The sequence below is a fragment of the Hyla sarda genome, chromosome 1 (genome assembly GCF_029499605.1).
Source record: "Hyla sarda isolate aHylSar1 chromosome 1, aHylSar1.hap1, whole genome shotgun sequence".
Taxonomy (NCBI): domain Eukaryota; kingdom Metazoa; phylum Chordata; class Amphibia; order Anura; family Hylidae; genus Hyla; species Hyla sarda.
Window position 1 is genome coordinate 589,842,379 of NC_079189.1, and position 24,018 is coordinate 589,866,396.

At 46.2% G+C, this 24,018-nt stretch overlaps 1 protein-coding gene across 2 annotated transcripts in view; it reads left to right on the forward strand.

The window, feature by feature from the left end:
* DAB2 (DAB adaptor protein 2) overlaps positions 1–24,018 on the forward strand; it is a 118,961-nt gene that overhangs the window by 54,755 nt on the left and 40,188 nt on the right. For both annotated transcript variants that reach the window (XM_056546031.1, XM_056546039.1), the window contains exons 3-6: positions 835–974; positions 14,081–14,179; positions 20,533–20,664; positions 22,600–22,683. In XM_056546031.1, the coding sequence (XP_056402006.1) occupies positions 835–974; positions 14,081–14,179; positions 20,533–20,664; positions 22,600–22,683 (455 nt within the window). The remainder of the gene's footprint in view (positions 1–834; positions 975–14,080; positions 14,180–20,532; positions 20,665–22,599; positions 22,684–24,018) is intronic.

Sequence of the window (24,018 nt, forward strand, 5' to 3'; positions counted from 1 at the left end):
ATATATATATATATCACAAAAGAAAACGTCCGGCACTCAGGGGGTTGCAGGTAAAACTTGTAGATGGCTTTATTCAGACGCTATAGGGCAGGACACAATCTGACGCGTTTCGCACGCTCAGGTGCTTAGTCGTAGACTAAGCACCTGAGCGTGCGAAACGCATCAGATTGTGTCCTGCCCTATAGCATCTGAATAAAGCCATCTACAAGTTTTACCTGCAACCCCCTGAGTGCCGGACGTTTTCTTTTGTGACTTCTACTGAGCCGGGAGCGGTACCGGTGTCCGTAGCACGAGGACGTGCAGTTGATGCAGGAGTGGTGAGCAGCTCTACCTTGTCTGCATATATATATATATATATATATATATATATATATCAACTGTCTCCAGAAAGTTAAACAGATTTGTAAATTACTTCTATTAAAAAATCTTAATCCTTTCGGTACTTATGAGCTTCTGAAGTTAAGGTTGTTCTTTCCTGTCTAAGTGCTCTCTGATGACACGTGTCTCGGGAACCGCCCAGTTTAGAAGAGGTTTATTATGGGGATTTTCTTCTAAATGGGGCGGTTCCCGAGACACGTGTCATCAGTGAGCGCTTAGACAGAAAAGAACAACCTTAACTTCAGCAGCTCATAAGTACTGAAAGGATTAAGATTTTTTAATAGAAGTTATTTACAAATCTGTTTAACTTTCTGGAGACAGTTGATATATAAAAAAAAAGTTTTTTTCCTGGATAACCCCTTTAATAATTGCAGTCAAGGGGAGTTCCTGGCCAGACATGCTGGGGATTCTAGTTCTTCAGGTACCTATTGACTGTGTCATCTGATGTTCCCACAGGTCCAGAGAAAACAGATGAATTCCTTTTGGCCAGATTTAAAGGGGATGGAGTACGATATAAAGCCAAATTAATAGGAATCGATGATGTGCCGGAAGCGCGGGGAGATAAGATGAGTCAGGACTCCATGATGAAGCTGAAGGTAAGTGCCCCATCCAAGAGAGGAACCCTTCACTTGGACACTTATAACTTGATCTAGTAGTCTTCAAACCTGTAAGAAAGACAAACATTAAAGGGAATCTGTCATAATCACCCTCACTTACCTATGGGTCTAGGCAGGGCTCAAGTCCTGCAGGAACGTGTGGGAACTGAGTTCCTTCACTTTTTTTACAGCAGGAACACTGTTGCCATTAGCAGGAGTCCTGCAGGACCAGCCCTTGAGTTGAAATCTTGGGTGAGTTCCCTCACTTTTTTTCCCGGGACTCAACCCCTGGGTCTAGGCTTGTAGTGTGGATGCAAATTATATGGCTTGGTGCCCTCAGGGCGTTCCCAAGCTCTAAGTGTACCTTGACCTCCAGTCTGGGTCTTAAAGGGGTACTCCACCCCTAGACATCTTTTCCCTTATCCAAAAGATAGAGGATAAGATGTCTGATCGCAGGGCTCCCGCCACTGAGGACCTCCACGATCTCGGCTGTGGCACCCCAGACATCCGGTGCACGGAGCGAACTTCCCTCCACTCCGGATGACTGGTGATGCTGGGCGGAGGCTCGAAACATCACAGTCATGCTCCGTTCGTGACATCATGGCCTTGCCCCCTCAATGCAAGTCTACGGGATGGGGCGTGACTGTCGTGATGCCCCATCCCATAGACTTGCATTGAGGGGGCGTGGCCGTGATGTCACGAGCGGGGCGTGACCATGACGTCACGAGCTTCTGGATCTGCACCCAAGGCTCTAAACGAACGCTGGGTGCAGCAGAGAGATCGAGGGGTTCCCCAGCGGCAGGACCCCCGCGATCAGACATCTTATCCCCTATCCTTTGCATAGGGGATAAGATGTCTAGGAGCGGAGTACTCCTTTAAGCATAAACGCCTTGCTCAGTGCGCAGTGATCACTGACAGGGAGACATGAAGAGAAATCTCTCGCTTGATCAGCATACACAAGAGGTGTATACTCTGGAGATCCAGGCTGGACATCATTGGTGCACTCTGGACTTGGGAAAACCCGAGTGCTCCAAGCAACTTAATTGGCATTGGCAAAAAAAGCAGGAATAACAGAGCAAACGGAGCTTTGCCAATGGGTTAGTGTGGGTAATGTGCATGACAGAAGGAATCACTACATTGGATGGAAACCAGTTTTATTTATTTATTTTTATTTTATTAATTTTTTTGCTTCATTAAAGGGGTACTCCCCTGGAAAACTTTTTTTTTTAAATCAACTGGTGCCAGAAAGTTAAACAGATTTGTAAATTACTTCCATTTAAAATTCTTAATCCTTCTAGTACTTATCAGCTTCTATTTGCTCCACAGCAAATGAATTTATTTTCAGTCTGACCACAGTGCTCTCTGCTGACACCTCTGTCCATTTTAGGAACTGTCTGGAGCAGGAGAGGTTTGCTATGAGGATTTGCTCCTACTCTGGACAGTTCCAAAAATGAACAGAGGTGTCAGTAGAGAGCACTGTGGTCAGACAGAACGGAAATCCAAAAAGAAAAGAATTTCCTGTGGAGCCAATAGAAGCTGATAAGTACTGGAAGGATTAAGATTTTTAAATAGAAGTCATTTACAAATCTTTAACTCTCTGGCTCCAGTTGATAAAAAAAAAAAATGTTTTCCAGGGGAGTACCCCTTTAAAGATCCGTTTATGAACCCACTTCTGGAATTTGATGAGGGTACCAGGACCCTGTATGACCAAGCGCCCTTGGTAAAATAATTCAATGTGACCAACCTGAAGAAAAACGATAAGGCTAAGATATACTAAAACTTAACTATTACTTGTAACATAAAAGGTACACATAGAACAACAATTGGGGGGGGGGGGGGGGAGGGAAAGGGGTACAGGTGATGCCCTAACCTTATGCTCCTAATACAAAGAGCACTCCTATTCTCTAAGTGTGGAAAAAGCGAGAGGGATAATGAACAACATGTGACAATGACAAGTGGCCAACCTCCCTAGCCAACGCGTTTCACCCCTAGTATAACAGGGGCTCATCAGGGATAAGAGGAAACCACAATAGTTGAAGATGTAATTAAATATTTAATTATTTAATTACATCTTCAACTATTGTGGTTTCCTCTTATCCCTGATGAGCCCCTGTTATACTAGAGGTGAAACGCGTTGGCTAGGGAGGTTGGCCACTTGTCATTGTCACATGTTGTTCATTATCCCTCTCCCTTCTTTGTATTAGGAGCATAAGGTTAGGGCATCACCTGTACCCCTTTCCCTTTTCTCCCCCAATTGTTGTTCTATGTGTACCTTTTATGTTACAAGTAAAAGTTAAGTTTTAGTATATCTTAGCCTTATTGGTTTTCTTCAGGTTGGTCCCCTTTAAAGATCCCTCAGACGCATGGAAGGGAGTGATTTTTTTCATGGTAGATTTTCCTCCAGATCAGGTAGAAAAGAAAATACATTTGGGAATCCCATAGTTTGCATTTTTAACACAAATCTGGGCACAAGTCTAAAGATGCACCCTAATCTGCAGGTAAAAAGGAGCTTGCAGACAATACCGAGGTATGGACTTGGCTAATGGATAGAAAGCCTTGTCCCAAAAAGAGAGTTGTCAATTGTATCAATGTGAAAGATGATACAACAATGTCAAGATAAAAATCCAATACTGATTGTGGTTTTAAAAGGAAAACATACAGGTAGACCAAGGTAGATGTCAAAGCTAGTGTTGGGCGCGAATATTCAAAATGCTAATTTTTACTGCGAATATCGGCACTTTGTGATTTCTCGAATATAGTGATATATATTCGTAATGACGAATATATATATATATATTTTTTTTATGCGAATTTATGCAAATATTTTTGCGAATATCGGCACTTGTGTCACCAAAGATATATAACCCTACATATATAGTAGGTAAGGGTACGTATTTACACCTCTAACGCCAAAAAGAGAACCGTACCACAGTAACAAGATAAGATTTAAAAGATAAACTTTATTAATGCAACATAATGAAGAAAATAAAAATTAAAAATAATAAAATTAAAACAAAAAAGTAGTAACAATAAACAGGCACCAGTAAACATACAAAGATATAGGGCAATGGTAGGACCCAAGTACATCAGAATATACAAGTATAAAAAGAAAATGCCAGAATAACTGGTAAGGTACAAGAATGATACCTCCCAGAAGTACACAATTAAGGGTGCCAGACCATACCTACACCTGAACCCCAACGATCGTTTCGCTGTTATGCCGCTTCTTCAGGGGGCACTTCCAGACTGGAGACTGATCCCTCCCTTCCTTTAGGTAAAAGATATAATTGCGAGTGCGCACAATGCGAATTTCATTATGAATTTTCAGATGGAAAAAAAGTGAACGAACATACAGGTTATGTGAAATTTGCAAATATAGGACGAATATTCGTCCAAATATTCGCAAAATATTGCGAATTCAAATATGGCCTATGCTGCTCCTCATTAATCAAAGTGTCAGGATAGAAACCTCCCAGCAATGTGCTTGGGGACATAGAACTATAAGAAATAACAGAAGAAAATAAAGTTATAGGGGATGAAGAGAAACATTTTGGGATGCAGGGGATTGGAGTAAAAGTGATATCACTGGTCAGTCACTGATCTGCATTGACGCAGGAGGTGATGCGGTAACACCTTTCTGGGGCTGCGTTGATGAAACGCACAAAGAGGGCGCCTGAAGAAAACAATGAGATTTTCCATAATGTATGATATGGAGGCGCATGTCAGGTGAAGGACCAGGGGAGTCGGAGATCATCACCTCAGCAGTCAGTGCACAGGAGGCATTGTGGGCACTTAATAAGTTTGGTGATGATGACATGTCATTGTTCAGACAGATAATGGATCTTGTCCAAGAGCAAAGAAGGTTAAAGCTGTTCTTCAGGAAAGACGTCTTAGCTCAGTGACATGACAGAAAGCAATCTGGATCTTAATACGATTGAAAATTGACGGTGGGAAAAAAAAAAATATATATATATATAGGTATATATATATATATGTCACGATGCCGGCTGGCAGGAGGTGGATCCTCTGTGCCAGAGAGGGATTGGCGTGGACCGTGCTAGTGGACCGGTTCTAAGTCACTACTGGTATTCACCAGAGCCCGCCGCAAAGCGGGATGGTCTTGCTGCGGCGGTAGTGACCAGGTCGTATCCACTAGCAACGGCTCAACCTCTCTGACTGCTGAAGATAGGCGCGGTACAAGGGAGTAGACAGAAGCAAGGTCGGACGTAGCAGAAGGTCGGGGCAGGCAGCAAGGATCGTAGTCAGGGGCAACGGCAGGAGGTCTGGAACACAGGCTAGGAACACACAAGGGAACGCTTTCACTAGGCACAAGGGCAACAAGATCCGGCGAGGGAGTGCAGGGGAAGTGAGGTATATATATGGAGTGCACAGGTGAACACACTAATTAGAACCACTGCGCCAATCAGCGGCGCAGTGGCCCTTTAAATCGCAGAGACCCGGCGCGCGCGCGCCCTAGGGAGCGGGGCCGCGCGCGCCGGGACAGGACCGACGGAGAGCGAGTCAGGTACGGGAGCCGGGGTGCGCATCGCGAGCGGGCGCCACCCGCATCGCGAATCGCATCCCGGCTGGAGGCGGTATCGCAGCGCACCCGGTCAGTGGATCTGACCGGGGCGCTGCAGTAACGAGAGTGTAGCGAGCGCTCCGGGGAGGAGCGGGGACCCGGAGCGCTCGGCGTAACAGTACCCCCCCCTTGGGTCTCCCCCTCTTCTTTGAGCCTGAGAACCCGAGGACCAGACTTTTATCTAGGATATTGTCCTCAGGTTCCCAGGATCTCTCTTCAGGACCACAGCCCTCCCAGTCAACCAGAAAAAAGGTTTTCCCTCTGACCTTTTTGGAGGCCAGTATCTCCTTTACAGGAAAGATGTCCGAAGAACCGGAGACAGGAGTGGGAGAAATAAGTTTAGGAGAGAAACGGTTGAGGATGAGTGGTTTAAGAAGAGAGACATGAAAGGCATTAGGAATACGAAGAGAAGGAGGAAGAAGAAGTTTGTAAGAGACAGGGTTAATCTGGCACAAAACTTTGAAAGGACCAAGATAGCGTGGTCCCAATTTGTAGCTGGGAACACGGAAGCGGACATATTTAGCGGAGAGCCATACCTTGTCTCCGGGAGAAAAAATGGGGGGAGCTCTTCTTTTCTTATCAGCAAACTTCTTCATGCGTGATGAAGCCTGTAAGAGAGAATTTTGGGTCTCTTTCCATATGGTGGAAAGATCACGAGTTATTTCATCCACAGCGGGCAAACCAGAGGGCAAGGGAGTAGGGAGGGGGGGAAGAGGGTGACGGCCGTACACCACGAAAAATGGGGATTTGGAAGAAGATTCAGAGACTCTGAAGTTATACGAGAATTCGGCCCATGGTAGAAGATCTGCCCAGTCATCCTGGCGGGAGGAAACAAAATGCCGTAAATAATCACCCAGGACCTGGTTAATTCTTTCTACTTGCCCATTGGATTGAGGATGATAAGCAGAAGAAAAGTTTAATTTAATCTTGAGTTGTTTACAGAGAGCCCTCCAGAATTTTGACACGAATTGGACGCCTCTATCCGAGACGATCTGCGTGGGCAACCCGTGAAGACGAAAAATGTGTACAAAAAATTGTTTTGCCAACTGAGGCGCTGAAGGAAGACCAGGAAGAGGAATAAAATGTGCCATCTTGGAAAATCGATCAACGACCACCCAAACAACAGTGTTGCCACGGGATGGGGGTAAGTCTGTAATAAAGTCCATACCAATCAGAGACCAAGGCTGTTCGGGGACAGGCAGAGGGTGAAGGAGACCAGCAGGCTTCTGGCGAGGAGTCTTGTCCCGGGCACAGACAGTGCAGGCCCGCACAAAATCAACAACATCCGTCTCCAGAGTCGGCCACCAATAGAAACGAGAGATGAGTTGCACGGATTTTTTGATGCCCGCATGGCCTGCGAGATGGGAGGAGTGACCCCATTTGAGGATTCCGAGGCATTGGCGTGGAGAGACGAAGGTCTTCCCTGGAGGAGTTTGCCTGATGGAGGCTGGAGAAGTGGAGATCAGGCAGTCAGGAGGAATGATGTGTTGCGGAGAGAGCTCTACTTCCGAGGCATCCGAGGAACGAGAGAGAGCATCGGCCCTGATGTTCTTATCGGCAGGGCGAAAGTGAATTTCAAAATTAAACCGGGCAAAGAACAGAGACCACCTGGCCTGGCGAGGATTCAGCCGTTGGGCAGACTGGAGATAGGAGAGATTCTTGTGATCGGTGTAAATAATAACTGGAAATTTAGATCCCTCCAGCAGATGCCTCCATTCCTCAAGTGCTAATTTAATGGCCAGTAGCTCTCGATCCCCGATGGAGTAGTTCCTCTCCGCCGGAGAGAAGGTCCTAGAAAAAAAACCACAGGTAACAGCATGCCCGGAAGAATTTTTTTGTAGAAGAACCGCTCCAGTTCCTACTGAGGAGGCATCAACCTCCAATAGGAAGGGTTTAGATGGGTCAGGTCTGGAGAGCACGGGAGCAGAAGAAAAGGCCGACTTGAGCCGTTTAAAGGCGTCTTCCGCTTGAGGAAACCAGGACTTAGGATTGGCATTCTTCTTGGTTAAAGCCACGATAGGAGCCACAATGGTGGAAAAATGTGGAATAAATTGTCTGTAATAATTGGCGAACCCCAAAAAACGTTGGATAGCACGGAGTCCGGAGGGGCGTGGCCAATCTAAGACGGCAGAGAGTTTGTCTGGATCCATTTGTAGTCCCTGGCCAGAGACCAAGTATCCTAGAAAAGGAAGAGATTGACATTCAAACAGACATTTCTCCATTTTGGCATAAAGTTGATTGTCACGAAGTCTCTGAAGAACCATGCGGACATGCTGGCGGTGTTCTTCTAGGTTGGCAGAAAAAATCTGAATATCGTCCAGATACACAACAACACAGGAATATAAGAGATCACGAAAAATTTCATTAACAAAGTCTTGGAAGACGGCAGGGGCGTTGCACAGGCCAAAGGGCATGACCAGATACTCAAAGTGTCCATCTCTAGTGTTAAATGCCGTTTTCCATTCATCCCCCTCCCTGATGCGGATGAGATTATAAGCACCTCTTAAGTCCAGTTTGGTAAAGATGTGGGCACCTTGGAGGCGATCAAAGAGTTCAGAGATAAGAGGTAGAGGGTAGCGGTTCTTTACCGTGATTTTATTAAGACCGCGGTAGTCAATGCAAGGACGTAGGGAGCCATCTTTTTTGGACACAAAGAAAAATCCGGCTCCGGCAGGAGAGGAGGATTTGCGGATAAAGCCCTTTTTTAAATTTTCCTGGATGTACTCAGACATAGCAAGAGTCTCTGGGGCGGACAGAGGATAAATTCTGCCCCGGGGTGGAGTAGTGCCCGGGAGGAGGTCAATAGGACAGTCATAAGGCCTGTGAGGAGGTAGAGTCTCAGCTTGTTTTTTGCAAAACACATCAGCAAAGTCCATATAGGCCTTAGGGAGACCGGTTACAGGGGGAACCACAGGGTCACGGCAGGGAGTACTGGGAACCGGTTTAAGGCAGTCCTTGAAACAAGAGGTACCCCAGCTCTTGATCTCCCCCGTGGACCAATCCAGGGTTGGGGAATGGCGTTGGAGCCATGGTAGTCCAAGGAGAATTTCGGAAGTGCAATTGGGGAGGACCAAGAACTCAATTTTTTCTTGATGAGGTCCGATGCACATTAGAAGGGGCTCCGTGCGGTAACGTATGGTACAGTCCAATCTTTCATTGTTAACACAATTGATGTAGAGGGGCCTGGCGAGACTGGTTACCGGGATGTTGAACCTGTTGATAAAATAAAGTTTCCTGCAGATCCGGAATCCAAGAAGGCCATAGTAGAGAAGGAGAAGGTAGATGCAGATATCCGCACAGGCACAGTAAGACGTGGAGAAGCGGAGTAGACATCAAGGACTGTCTCACTTTTGTGCGGAGTCTGCGTGCGTCTTTCCAGGCGGGGAGGACGGATAGGACAATCCTTCAGGAAGTGTTCGGTACCGGCACAGTACAGGCAGAGATTCTCCATGCGGCGTCGTGTCCTCTCTTGAGGTGTCAGGCGAGACCGGTCAACTTGCATAGCCTCCACGGCGGGAGGCACAGGAACGGATTGCAGAGGACCAGAGGAGAGAGGAGCCGGGGAGAAAAAACGCCTCGTGCGAACAAAGTCCATATCCTGGCGGAGCTCCTGACGCCTTTCGGAAAAACGCATGTCAATGCGAGTGGCAAGATGAATGAGTTCATGTAGATTAGCAGGAATTTCTCGTGCGGCCAGGAAATCTTTAATGTTGCTGGATAGGCCTTTTTTAAAGGTCGCGCAGAGGGCCTCATTATTCCAGGATAGTTCAGAAGCAAGAGTACGGAATTGTATGGCGTACTCGCCAACGGAAGAATTACCCTGGACCAGGTTCAGCAGGGCAGTCTCAGCAGAGGAGGCTCGGGCAGGTTCCTCAAAGACACTACGAATTTCCGAGAAGAAGGAGTGTACAGAGGCAGTGACGGGGTCATTGCGGTCCCAGAGCGGTGTGGCCCATGACAGAGCTTTTCCAGACAGAAGGCTGACTACGAAAGCCACCTTAGACCTTTCAGTAGGAAACTGGTCCGACATCATCTCCAAGTGCAGAGAACATTGTGAAAGAAAGCCACGGCAAAACTTAGAGTCCCCATCAAATTTATCCGGCAAGGATAGTCGTAGGCCTGAAGCGGCCACTCGCTGCGGAGGAGGTGCAGGAGCTGGCGGAGGAGATGATTGCTGAAGCTGTGGTAGTAGCTGCTGTAGCATCACGGTCAGTTGAGACAGCTGGTGGCCTTGTTGCGCTATCTGTTGTGACTGCTGGGCGACCACCGTGGTGAGGTCAGCGACAACTGGCAGAGGTACTTCAGCGGGATCCATGGCCGGATCTACTGTCACGATGCCGGCTGGCAGGAGGTGGATCCTCTGTGCCAGAGAGGGATTGGCGTGGACCGTGCTAGTGGACCGGTTCTAAGTCACTACTGGTATTCACCAGAGCCCGCCGCAAAGCGGGATGGTCTTGCTGCGGCGGTAGTGACCAGGTCGTATCCACTAGCAACGGCTCAACCTCTCTGACTGCTGAAGATAGGCGCGGTACAAGGGAGTAGACAGAAGCAAGGTCGGACGTAGCAGAAGGTCGGGGCAGGCAGCAAGGATCGTAGTCAGGGGCAACGGCAGGAGGTCTGGAACACAGGCTAGGAACACACAAGGGAACGCTTTCACTAGGCACAAGGGCAACAAGATCCGGCGAGGGAGTGCAGGGGAAGTGAGGTATATATATGGAGTGCACAGGTGAACACACTAATTAGAACCACTGCGCCAATCAGCGGCGCAGTGGCCCTTTAAATCGCAGAGACCCGGCGCGCGCGCGCCCTAGGGAGCGGGGCCGCGCGCGCCGGGACAGGACCGACGGAGAGCGAGTCAGGTATATACTCGAGTATAAGCCGACCCGAAAAACCCAGAAAAAAAGTTATTGACTTGACTATAAGCCTAGGGTGGGAAATACTTCATCCGCCCATGTAATCATCCAGACCCCCATCATCATCACCCTGTCATCATCCAGACCGCCGTCATCATTCCCCCCCCCCCCCTTCATCATCACCGCCTGACAATCCCTTAATCAGTGGTCTTCAACCTGCGGACCTCCAGATGTTGCAAAACTACAACTCTCAGCATGCCCGGACAGCCATCGGCTGTCCAGGCATGCTGGGAGTTGCAGTTTTGAAACCTCTGGAGGTCCGCATGTTGAAGACCACTACGGCCTTCGTCATCATCCCCCCCCCTTCATCATCACCGCCTGTCAATCCCTTCATCAGTCGTCTTCAACCTGCGGACCTCCAGAGGTTTCAAAACTACAACACCCAGCATGCCCGGACAGCCGATGGCTGTCCGGGCATACTGGGAGTTGTAATTTTCCAACATCTGGAGGTCAGCAGGTTGAAGATCACTGATGAAGGGATTGACAGGCGGAGAGTTCACTCGAGTATAAGCCGATGGGAGCGTTTTCAGCACGAAAAATCGTGCTGAAAAACTCGGCTTATACTCGAGTATATACGGTATATATCGTTTTCTGACAAGACGCCATTCCATAAAGCTGATCCGTCACCGCTCTAAATGAAATATGGAACCATCTTGATATAGAATATTGTTTCTCATCGGTAAACTGTGAGCCTCAAAATCTGTGAGCCTCAAAATCGAGAAGAACAAAAGAATACTGGGGATTTTTTTATTTAATAATTTATTTTTTATTTAGCTCATGAATCCACAATTTTTTTTTTTTTTTTTTTACTCTTTTTGATATAGAAAAAGATTTGTCAATAATAATATCATTCCATGTGTCTGAGGGATGTGCCGTAAGGCAGAATGTTCAGCTACTAAACATTGGGGGTCATATTCAAAACTCTTCACATCAAAAATGTAACATTTTGCGCCAAAATTTTGGCGCAAAAAAAAAAAGTTTACATCGGATATTCAAAGTGTTTTACATGAGATTTATCCAAGGTTAACACTAGTTACACCAGTTTTGCAAAAGTGGGCGTGGCTATGTTAATTTAATGTTTTACTTGATATTTTCAAAGAGTCCATTTTACATCCAAAATTTCACACCAGCTTTTTGCTAGTGTAGAAATCACAGAAATGGCTGTAGTTTTTTTGTTGTTTTTTTTCTTAATTTTTTTTTTTTTGGGGGGGGGGGGGGGGGGTTAAGGTGTAAATTAATCAATAATTGAAAAATAAATAATTATTATTGGAAAATGTTCCAAAAAAAAAAAAAAAAAAAAAAATTAAGCCTTAAAAATGTTTTATTTATACAGTTTTTGTTTGTATGAGCACTAGTAATCATAGAATATTATGTGAGATGCTTCCATCAGGATTTTTTGGGATGCAAAATTTGGCGCCAAAATTGTTGATTTTGGCACCAAACTCGGCAATTTTGGAGCAAAAAATATCCAATATGGCAGCAACAAAAAAAAAGTTTTGGCACGAAAAAAACAAAAACAAAAGAACAATGTAATCAATATAACTGGAACAGAAATTACAGTAGTTTTTGAAGATCTCCCCCATTGTATTTGGTCATTTCTGTGGTCTGTGGATCTGCTGTGATGTGGAAAAGCTGGTGACTGTCCTCTAAATATGGGGAATCCAGAATATTGCCAGGGGCTCTTTATAGGGAAAGGAGACTTTAATAAATGCCCCGTGTGTTCAGGGGTAAAATGACAGGGGTTATCAAGTGTTTGTTAAAAAATAATATGCTGCTGGGGATGGAAGGGAAAATGAAAAAACATCAACAATTTTTACCCAGCCAAGTCCCCTGATCTTCTGTCTTCTTTCTGCTTCCGAGACGAGCGCTTGCTGCAGGACCTGCCAGACCAGCCTGCCAGACCAGTGAGTCGGCAGGTCCTGCAACAAGTGCTTGTCTTAGAAGCAGGAAGAAGACAGAAGATCGAGGGACCAGATAGAAACAAGTGGTAACTGCGGAAAGACCAGGTCTCGATAAGTATGGCTTTTGTTTCTATTTTTCCTCAACCCCATATTCTTTTTCTTTTGTTTGTTTGTTTGCTTTTAGCAAACACTGGATAACACCTTTACAAACGAGAAGATGTAACTGGTGTTGTATCTAGAACATGTAAAATATATAGTACTGTACTGATTCATTGTACATAGCTAGTCCTGCTCTCAGCTGAGAAGTGGAGACAATTGTATCCAGTCTAGATAATGCTCTGTGAGCTAAACAGCCTGGACTCCAGACTGATACATTGTACATAGCTAGTCCTGCTCTCAGCTGAGAAGTGGAGACAATTGTATCCAGTCTAGACAATGCTCTGTGAGCTAAACATCCTGGACTCCAGACTGATACATTGTACATAGCTAGTCCTGCTCTCAGCTGAGAAGTGGAGACAATTGTATCCAGTCTAGACAATGCTCTGTGAGCTAAACATCCTGGACCCCAGACTGACACATTGTACATAGCTAGTCCTGCTCTCAGCTGAGAAGTGGAGACAATTGTATCCAGTCTAGACAATGCTCTGTGAGCTAAACATCCTGGACTCCAGACTGATACATTGTACATAGCTAGTCCTGCTCTCAGCTGAGAAGTGGAGACAATTGTATCCAGCCTAGACAATGCTCAGTGAGCTAAACATCCTGGACTCCAGACTGATACATTGTACATAACTAGTCCTGCTCTCAGCTGAGAAGTGGAGACAATTGTATCCAGCCTAGACAATGCTCTGTGGGCTAAACAGCCTGGACTCCAGACTGATACATTGTACATAGCTAGTCCTGCTCTCAGCTGAGAAGTGGAGACAATTGTATCCAGTCTAGACAATGCTCTGTGAGCTAAACATCCTGGACTCCAGACTGATACATTGTACATAACTAGTCCTGCTCTCAGCTGAGAAGTGGAGACAATTGTATCCTGTCTAGACAATGCTCTGTGAGCTAAACCGCCTGGACTCCAGAGTGATACATTGTACATAGCTAGTCCTGCTCTCAGCTGAGAAGTGGAGACAATTGTATCCAGCCTAGACAATGCTCTGTGAGCTAAACATCCTGGACTCAGACTGATACAGTGTACATAGCTAGTCCTGCTCTCAGCTGAGAAGTGGAGACAATTGTATCCAGTCTAGACAATGCTCTGTGAGCTAAACAGCCTGGACTCCAGACTGATACATTGTACATAGCTAGTCCTGCTCTCAGCTGAGAAGTGGAGACAATTGTATCCAGTCTAGACAATGCTCTGTGAGCTAAACAGCCTGGACTCCAGACTGATACATTGTACATAGCTAGTCCTGCTCTCAGCTGAGAAGTGGAGACAATTGTATCCAGTCTAGACAATGCTCTGTGAGCTAAACAGCCTGAACTCCAGACTAAACCATTGCATATGGTGCAGCCTATCCACATTGTAACAGAGAGATCAGTATCACAGCATTGAAGAGGTTTCTGATATGCCTGTGTCCTGGAGTCCCAATCTTTTCCGCAACGTAAGAGGACAACATTGTCACTGTGCCTGGTACCTATAAAGTTTGGTTGTATTGTACACACCCACTTCTGCCCCTGTATTAATGTGGTATTACATTATATCTTGTGCAGGGTATGGCGGTTGCAGCTCGATCTCAGGGACAACACAAGCAGCGAATCTGGGTCAACATTTCTCTTTCTGGTATAAAAATAATCGATGAAAAAACTGGTGTAAGTTTTTGTAAATGCTTAAAATGATACTAATGCGTGGAGTTCTGTGTATATGTGGATGATTACACCCCTTAAATAAGGCTTATTTTGATCACTGTACAACCTTTTTTGCCTCTTCTCTGCCCGTAACTTAAAGGGGTACTCCGGTGAAAACCTTTTTTCTTTTAAATCAACTGGTGCCAGAAAGTTAAACATATTTGTAAATTACTTCTATAAAAAAAAATCTTAATCCTTCCAGTACTTATTAGCTGCTGAATGCTACAGAGGAAATTCCTTTCTTTTTGGAACACTGATGACATCACAAGCACAGTGCTCTCTGCTGACATCTCTGTCCATTTTAGCAACCGTGCATAGCAGATGTATGCTAAGGGCAGCATGGTGGCTCAGTGGTTAGCACTGCTGCCTTGCATTGCTGGGGACTTGGGTTCAAATCCCACTGAGGACAACAATAAATAAAGACTTATTATTATTATAAGGACGTCAGCAAAGAGCACTGTGCTCGTGATGTCTTCAGAGAGAATTCCAAAAAGAAAAGAATTTCCTCTGTAGTATTCAGCAGCTAATAATCTCTTCCCTGTATGCCCCAGTTCTGAAATCACCTAAAACCATTTGTTTTGTGGGTCTGTAATCCTCTTCCCTACCATTTCCTATCACTACTTCCTGGCTGATAAGTACTACAATTCCCAGAATGCACTGCTTTTCCTCACGTCTTCCCCACAGTCCTCCCACCTTACCTACTTCATTCCCACAGAACTCCTGCCTGTTCCCCATCCAGAGCTGCTACAGAACATTTCGGTACACAGCAGACTATCGCTCTGCAGTCTGTAAATCTGCAGCACCTGCTGCTTCATTCCCTTTCTGTTCTTCCCTAAATGTCCCAAAAAGTTATATTTGTGTATGGGGTGAGGGTGTGATGAGGGCAGATGGAATTACCCTAGGGGAAGATGGCATTAACCCCTTGTGTTCGTGACGCCAGGGCATGGTTTATCCTCTACACCACCCGAAGGAATACTGGGCTAGGCACTGGGGAAAATAATTACTAAGTTACGGAACAACGGCAGCTTTACTGAGTCAGACAGGTATAAGTCTATACAGCTTGGCTAGGCCCACGGAGGTGACCAGTGACTTCAGAGACCACAGGGCTTGCTGGGACTTATGGTAGACTGGGACAATTTGCTGCAGAGCAACGCTGACTGAAGACAGATTGACTTGGACTGACTTGACTATGACAGACTATGACTGACTTCACCCCTTCTGTAGCTTACCAGGCTTTGACTTGACCTGTGGGGTACTGGACTTTAGGATCCGTGGCTGCGTGGTAGACTTTAGGCCTATTTAGGACTCCAGACACTCACCTACGACTTGACTTTACTGCAACTCAGCAAAAAGAGAAAAAGTTAGCTCCACCCAGGGCTTATATGGGGGAGACTAGAAGGGGTCCCATAGGTCACCCTTAGGTCACATGGTCACTGATACCTCACTGGGTTACAATCACATGACAACAGGTCAAGCTATAACACATTTTATATACCTTATATGGTATAACATAAGCATTTAAGGGAGTAGGTAGAACACAAGTGCAGGGGGGGGCCAAGTGGTCACTGTATGGAGTCTGCCGGACAGGGCAGCTAGGGTACAGGGGTGCAACTACTGTACTGGGCCACCACATGTATATGATAGAGAGATGGTGATATAGGAGGAGATTTATCAAAACCTGTCCAGAGGAAAAGTTGCCCAGTTGCCCATAGCAACCAATCAGATTGCTTCTTTCATTTTGCAGAGGCCTTGTTAAAAATGAAAGAAGCGATCTGATTGGTTGCTATGGGCAACTCAGCAACTTTTCCACTGGACAGGTTTTGATAAATCTCCCCCATAGGCTATAAGAGTTAGGCAGAGGTGGTGACATCACTCCTGAAAGTTATTTGCATAGTAGAGGCATACATTAACCAGTCTTTCTTGAGAAGGAAAGATTTGTCAGGATCCATGCTTATTGTTTTTCCTCATTAAAAGGGTTGAGCCCCTGTGAACTTGATATATCCAGTCTCATTACCACCGAGTTTCACTTTCATTCACTTCCTGCACTGTCAATGGTTCTACGGACCCTAACCCCTATCCTTTGGACAGGGAATAAATTGTCCTACACCACAGTACTCCTTTTATCTCCCTGCACTGTGGATGTTTACTTAAAGGGGTACTCCGGCGCTAAGACATCTTATACCCTATCCAAAGGATAGGGGATAAGATGCCTGATCGCGGGAGTCCCACCGCTGGGGACCCCCGTGATCTTCACAGCTCTGCCCCCTGTGACATCACGCTCCGCCCCCTCAATGCAAGACTATGGAGGGGGCGTGATGGCTGTCACGCCCCCTCCATAGGCTTGCATTGATGGGGCGGAGTGTGACGTCACACGGGGGCGTAGCCGTGAAGTCACAATGCTCCGTCCCTGTGATCGCCAGTAATCAGACCCGGAGCGAGCACGCTCCGGGGGGTCATTCTAACGGGGGGCGGCGTGGAAGATCACAGGGGTCCCCATCTTATCTTTGTATAGGGGATAAGATGTCTTAGCGCCGGAGTACCCCTTTAATGTACCTAATAACAGACGTAAGAGTTACAGCTGTCTTTGTATTAGTTTAATTACATTATTGTGTTGTTCATAATTGGTACTTGAGACCACATGGTATCAGTACTTAATACAGAAATCCAGGTCATTTTAAAGGGTTCACTTACTTCCTCTTGTTACTGCATGACTAAGGACCATGACGTAGTGGTTAACAATGCCTAGGCTTTTTTGGGGGTACCCTGGACATCCTGATTATATCATTTTTCAATAGCTTTATTTTAACAGATTGAATAATATCAGATTGATACATGTTTATGTGATGCAGATGTACTGGCTATATACACTATGGGGGAGATTTATCAAAACCTGTGTGGAAGAAGAGAGGTGGCGTTAACCATAGCAACCAATCAGATTGCTTCTTCCATTTTTCAAGGTCCTGTGAAAAATGAAAGAAGCAATCTGATTGGTTGCTATGGGCAACTGCACCGCTCTTCCTTTGCACAGGTTTTGATAAATCTCCCCCTATATGTCTGTGTAAGAAAGATGTCATTGTGTCCAGTGCTCTAGCAGTGCAGATCCAGAGCTGAGCAGGGGCCCCGTATGGTGCCCCTGTTCATCTCCGGATCTGCGCTGTTATAGCACCCTTTAAAACACACCCCCTCCATGCATCTCTATGAGTAAGGCGGAGACACAGGAACGTAAGTAATCACGGGGGGTCGCAGAGATCCCCCCCCCCCCCCCCCCCCGCCCCGATCAGACATTTAGACACAGGATTGGGGATACATTTCTTACCACTGGACATCTTCTTTAAAGGGGTACTCCGCCCATAGACATCTTATCCCTTATACAAAGGATAGGGGATAAGATGTCTGATTGTGGGGGTCCTGCCGCTGGGGACCCCTGCAATCTCCCTACTGCACCCTGCATTCGTTTACAGCGTTGGGTGCAGCGCTGGAGGCCCGTGACGTCACGGCCTCGCCCCCTCAATGCAAGTCTATGGGAGGCCCCCCTCCCATAAACTTGCATTGAGGGGTGTGGCCGTGACATCACTAGCAGGCATGGCCGAGACATCACGAGCTTCCGTCCCGCATTGCCAGTCGTCCGGCGCGGATCTAAATAAATTCTGGGGTGCCGCAGCCAAGATCGCGAGACCCCAACAATCAGCCATCTTATCCTTTGGATAGGGGGGATAAGATGTCTAGGGACAGAGTACCCCTTTAAGGACGTTCATAGCTGCTCAAATTCCTGCAGATTGATGTCCAAAATATTCCGCCCTGTGTATTTTTTCACAGATATTTGAAAGAAAAAATAAAAATGAAGTGAGAATTAAACACAAATATTATAACACTTGCGTAACCAAAAACCTTAGTCATCTGGAACAGGACGTTCTGGTAAATGAGGCTTTCACTGGAGGCTTTGGCTCTTACAAAATGAGGAGATTTTATGGCCCCCAGCTGTTCAAATATTGCACAGAGCAATAGTGTGGGGAGGGAGTCTCAAGACATTGTAGATTTCACTTATGATCCAGTAACAGCCATAGATTTTTCTTCCCAACTCACAGAAATAACATCATTTCCATCAGAATCGTCGTGGTCCTACCTCTCCCTGCTGCCCCTTTTACCCCCCCCCCCCCCCCCCCCCCAACCACAATGCATGAAAATAAAATTCCTTATATTACTGGTCCTGGAGACCTGTGGTAGAAAACTGTAAGGGAAGGAGGAGGCACTGGATAAGTCACAGAGGAGAGAAGAGCATGTCTTGCCAATATGTGGCTTTTATTTTGTTTCTCCAATGCATTTAAAATAAGCAAAGAAACTTTAGAAAATCATCCGGTGTATCTCCATGGTTACAGACTACAAACAAACCTTGTGTAGTCTGATCCTGTGTTACTTCATTCCTTCTCCCCGCCCCCTCTTCTTGATGATTTCTAAATATTAGAAATGATGGCAGAGAAAAGAAGGTAACACAGGACTGCAGGATCAGGGTCCTTGGAGAAATATGGGACTGCCTAGGTGCTGCATACACAAAATGATAGGAGATTTTTGAACATCAGGATTACATGCAAATTTGTTTCATTTTTTATTTTAGATGCATTGAAACAACACCAACAAAAAAAAAACTGGTTGCAAAAATATATGCCCCCCTTGTATGTTAAGAACAGTAGTCAGCACTATAGGATACATGTCCAGCATTTACTAGACAAACTCTTCCCTCTCAGTACACGTGGCTTTACTACCAGCCCCCCAACAAAACAGTCCCCTTTGTGAGACTGCCTTTCTCAGGACTTCAACTCTCATCTGAGATTCCTCACAGCCTCTCAGTGCAGACTCGGTTACACATTTTAACTGGCTTCAGCACCTATGCTGACTTGGGGCCAACCTGTGCTGGCCCAGGAAGGGGATGGAAGGCTCCACTACCAAACTTGCCTTTCATCCCATAAAAAACCATGGCCGGTGTAACTGGGCCGCTGCTCACTATTCCCCTAAAGTGCCTTTAAAGGGGTACTCCGCCCCTGGCATCTTATCCCCTATCCAAAGGATAGGGGATAAGATGTCAGATTGCCAGGGTCCCGCTGCTGGGGACCCCGGGGTTCGCCGCTGCGGCACCCCGCCATCATTACTGCGCAGAGCGAGTTCGCTCTGTGCGTAATGACGGGCGATACAGGGGCCGGAGCAGCGTGACGTCATGGCTCTGCCCCTCATGACATCACGGCCCGTCCCCTTAATGCAAGTCTATGGCAGGGGGCGTGACAACCGCCACGCCCCCTTCCCATAGACTTGTATTGACGGGGGCGGGTCATGACGTGATGTAACGATGCTCCGGCCCCTGTATTGCCCGTCATTACATGCAGAGCGATCTCGCTCTGCGCAGTAATGATAGCGGGGTGCTGCAGCAGCGGGACCCTGGCGATCTGACATCTGATCCCCTATCCTTTGGATAGTGGATAAGATGTCTAGGGGCGGAGTACCCCTTTAAGTCTCCTTGAAGCTCTTCCCACTGTGACAAAGTCCACCTTCACACCAGGACAATCCAGTCCAAAACCGGGTGGGCGGTTTGGGTCCTCTGCACACTGGCCCCAACTGACTCCTCCCCTTCCGGCCTCATATCTTATCCCTGGTCCTAAAGCCACCCCTTTAGCCACCTCATAATGATAAACCACCCCTGACTTTATTATTTTTTAGTTTTCTACCTTGATTTTGTTCTGTATTTTCTGCCATACAGGAGAGAACTTCCTCCCTCACTCTGCTGCACACAGCCCAGAGCAGTTCAGTGTGAGATGAGCCATGATTGGCTAAGGCTGCACATACCCCCCCCCCCCCCCCCCACAGCACTCCAGACTGCGTTTCCTGATTTTGGACTTCTGCCAGGCCAGCAGAATTCCAAAGTCTGTGCAAGAGATGGGGAAATGTGCTCTGAACAAGTAGAGAGACACCTAGTGGCAGCTTTTTAAACACAAATAAAACAGAGAAAACATATTTTATTTGTATTTTTTTTTTTTAAACAAAGTACATTAGAAAGATTTTTTTTTTTTTTTTACCATAAGCAAAAATTAGTTTTAATGAGAGTGCCCATGTAACCCCCTCAACTGCCGCTCTCATGCCACCCCCTGTCATGGGCCCCCTCCCTTCCGATTCTGTCTACTCCACAGGCTCCCTTTGTAGGCGGTCTCTATAGCAGTGCCATCTGTTAACATGACTGCTGTGATGATTTATACATGGGCTTGTTGGCATTATATCAATCACTCTTTTTCCTCTATGCAGAATAAATGATCTTCTCTTTGATCACTTTCTAGGTAATCGAGCATGAACATCCTGTTAATAAGATTTCTTTCATTGCCCGAGATGTGACTGACAACCGAGCGTTTGGCTATGTCTGTGGAGCTGAAGGACAACATCAATTCTTCGCCATAAAAACATCGCAGCAGGTACAGTGTGACAGGATTGTTAAGAGCTGTGCGTAATGCCCTCACCTTCTAGGAAGTGAAAGGGGGTACTCCGCCCCTAGACATCTTATCCCCTATCCAAAGGATAGGGGATAAGATGTCGTCCTGCCACTGGGGACCACCGCGATCTCGGCTGCGGCACCCCAGACATCCCAGAGCTTCGCTCCGTGCCGGTTGACTGGCGATGCGGCGTGGAGTCCCATGCCCAACTCGTGACGCCACGGCCATGCCCCCTCAATGCAAGTCTATGGGAAGGGGAGTGACGGTAGTCACTCCCCCTCCCATAGACTTGCATTGAGGGGACATCTTAGCCCCTTTTCTTTGGATAGGGGATAAGATGTCTAGGGGCGGAGTACCCCTTTAACAAAGGCAGGAGAAAAAAACAATAGTTTGTGCTTTTTTTATATATGTTTTCTTGTTGTTTTTCCCATTGGTCGATTCAAAGTATCATATGAGATTGTAAAATCATCTGTTCACGTGGTGCAGAGGGAGAAGACCTCAGAGACACTTCTACTACAATGTTTAGAAGAGGTGCAGAAGTTTCTTCTAATTCTTATATTAGCTGGGCTCCTAAGCAGCTCCAGATTCTTGTGCAGTACAGTAAAATAAAAGGACTAGAAACTATGTCCTGTAAACAGAATTGGTAGAAAACCGGTCTGTAGGAGGCGCCGCTCGCATATGTGAAAGGACGGAGAGACTCAAGTCAGCGCAGGTAAAAATAGTTTATTGTGCAAAAGAGTGGACAACGCGTTTCGGCACACACAAAGTGTCTTCCTCAGGTCCAAAAAGCACAATGCAAACTTCTTTGATACTGGTGATAATCCTGTGTGCAGCGGCGCTGGAGAGGTACTGACGGTTGGTACCTCGCCAGCGCCGCTGCACACTGGATCATCACCAGTAACTCTGCATACTATCAAAGAAGTTTGCATTGTACTTTTTGGACCTGAGGAAGGCACTTTGTGTGTGCCGAAACGCGTTGTCCACTCTTTTGCACAATAAACTATTTTTACCTGTGCTGACTTGAGTCTCTCCATCCTTTCACATATGCGAGCGGCGCCTCCTACAGACTGGTTTTATTTTGTAGCATTTAGCTACCAATTCTGTTTCTCCACTGGCTCTTGCATAAGAGCCCAGACCCGGTCGGAGTGCGGCAGCTCCCATTCATCAACTCACAACCGCAATCTGTGAGGTTCAAACAAAATCTGCAACAGGATTCTGCATTACATTTTTCTCTGGGAGCGCCCCCTTTTTTTTTTGTCTCTCCCTCTACACTATGTCCTGTAAAGACATTGCTAAAATGCACAAGCTCTGCTACATGAGAACCAAAAAACGGCTAGCAGGATATTAAAGAAGCACTCCGGGAATTTTTTTTTTTTTTTGCTTTTATAGAACAGGATTGGCTATTATTACAAAATTATGTAGAGGTTCTTGTGTATGCCTTGTACTTACCAGTTTTAGCTGATGTGGCAAGCATGAGTTTTCTGCCATCTTGATGTTATTTTTAGAATAGAAATTATATTATCATTCTGCCTACATTTCCCACGATTCCTCTGGATTTGCAGAGAGAAGGTAGTGTTGTAATCACTGCATGAGAACAACCTAAACTGCTGGCACACATTAGTGGGTTAGTGTCAGTTCACACTGCATGCGGTTTTGATGAGTTTTCTTATTCAAAGTGTGTTTTGTTAGAGAATTATTGAGACATGATAGAGACATGAGTAAAGGAACATGATTGGATAACATGATTGGGCAAAAACAAAACTTTGAGCTCAAGACAAACTCGGCTGTGCTACAATTGTATTTTTAACAGTTATAAAGGTCCCAACTAAAGATTTGTAAATTTCATTGCTTGTAACAGAATGATTTCATGGTATCTGGCCTCCTCTGTTTTTTCGCCACATTTTCCTGTCTCCTTAGGCTGAACCTTTAGTTGTGGATCTGAAGGATCTATTCCAAGTCATCTATAACACTAAGAAAAAGGAGGATGAAGACAAGAAGAAGGTACCCCCCCCCCCCCCCATGATCCCCTATTAGAACTATACATGTAGACTTATCTCTGGTGGTTTAGGACAATAAAGAGGGTAATGTCATACACAATACCTGGTGGTCTAGGACAATAGAGAGGGTAATGTCACACACAATACCTGGTCGTCTAGGACACTAGAGAGGGTAATGTCACACACAATACCTTGTGGTCTAGGACAATAGAGAGGGTAATGTCACACACAATACCTGGTGGTCTAGGACAATAGAGAGGGTAATGTCACACACAATACCTGGTGGTCTAGGACAATAGAGAGGGTAATGTCACACACAATACCTGGTGGTCTAGGACAATAAAGAGGGTAATGTCATACACAATACCTGGTGGTCTAGGACAATAGAGAGGGTAATGTCACACACAATACCTGGTCGTCTAGGACACTAGAGAGGGTAATGTCACACACAATACCTGGTGGTCTAGGACAATAGAGAGGGTAATGTCATACACAATACCTGGTGGTCTAGGACAATAGAGAGGGTAATGTCACACACAATACCTGGTGGTCTAGGACAATAGAGATGGTAATGTCATACACAATACCTGGTGGTCTAGGACAATAGAGAGGGTAATGTCACACACAATACCTGGTGGTCTAGGACAATAGAGAGGGTAATGTCACACACAATACCTGGTGGTCTAGGACAATAGAGAAGGTAATGTCACACACAATACCTGGTCTAGGGCAGTGAGTAGGTTAAAGGGCTAATCCAGGGAACACAACTTACTCCCTATCCTGTGGATATAAGTGTCTGATCGCGGGGGGTCCGACCGCTAGGAGCCACCGCAATCTCCTCTATAGCAGCCAACGTGATTTTACCATACTCTGGAGACAAGCAGGAGTGATGGCCCATTCAGCAAATCAGCAGGTGAGACGGGACCCTGTCCTAGCCAGTTATTGGTGAACGGGCCATCACACATGTGCTTCTTCAAGGGTGGGGCCAGAGTGTTCAGGGGAAAAGCTACTGAATGGTAAGTTGAGTGCAAGAGCCAGGCCCAGTACAGGAGATCACGGTGGGCCCCACCCCCACAGGGTCAGACACTTATGCCCTATCCTGGGGAGAAGAAATAAGTTGTGTTCCCTGGAGTACCCCTTTATCGTTGAGAAGTCAGGGATGTAAAGGGATTAATATTTTTACTACTCCTGTTAGGCTAAGGCAGTGAAGGTGTTAGATTTAGGATCCTTGGGGGAAGGATTCCCTGGTGAGCTAGTTAATTGAAAGGGTTAAGTTTAGGATCCTTGGTGGAGCAGATAAGGGTTATGGCACTGGTAAGGGTTATGGCACTGAAGCTGT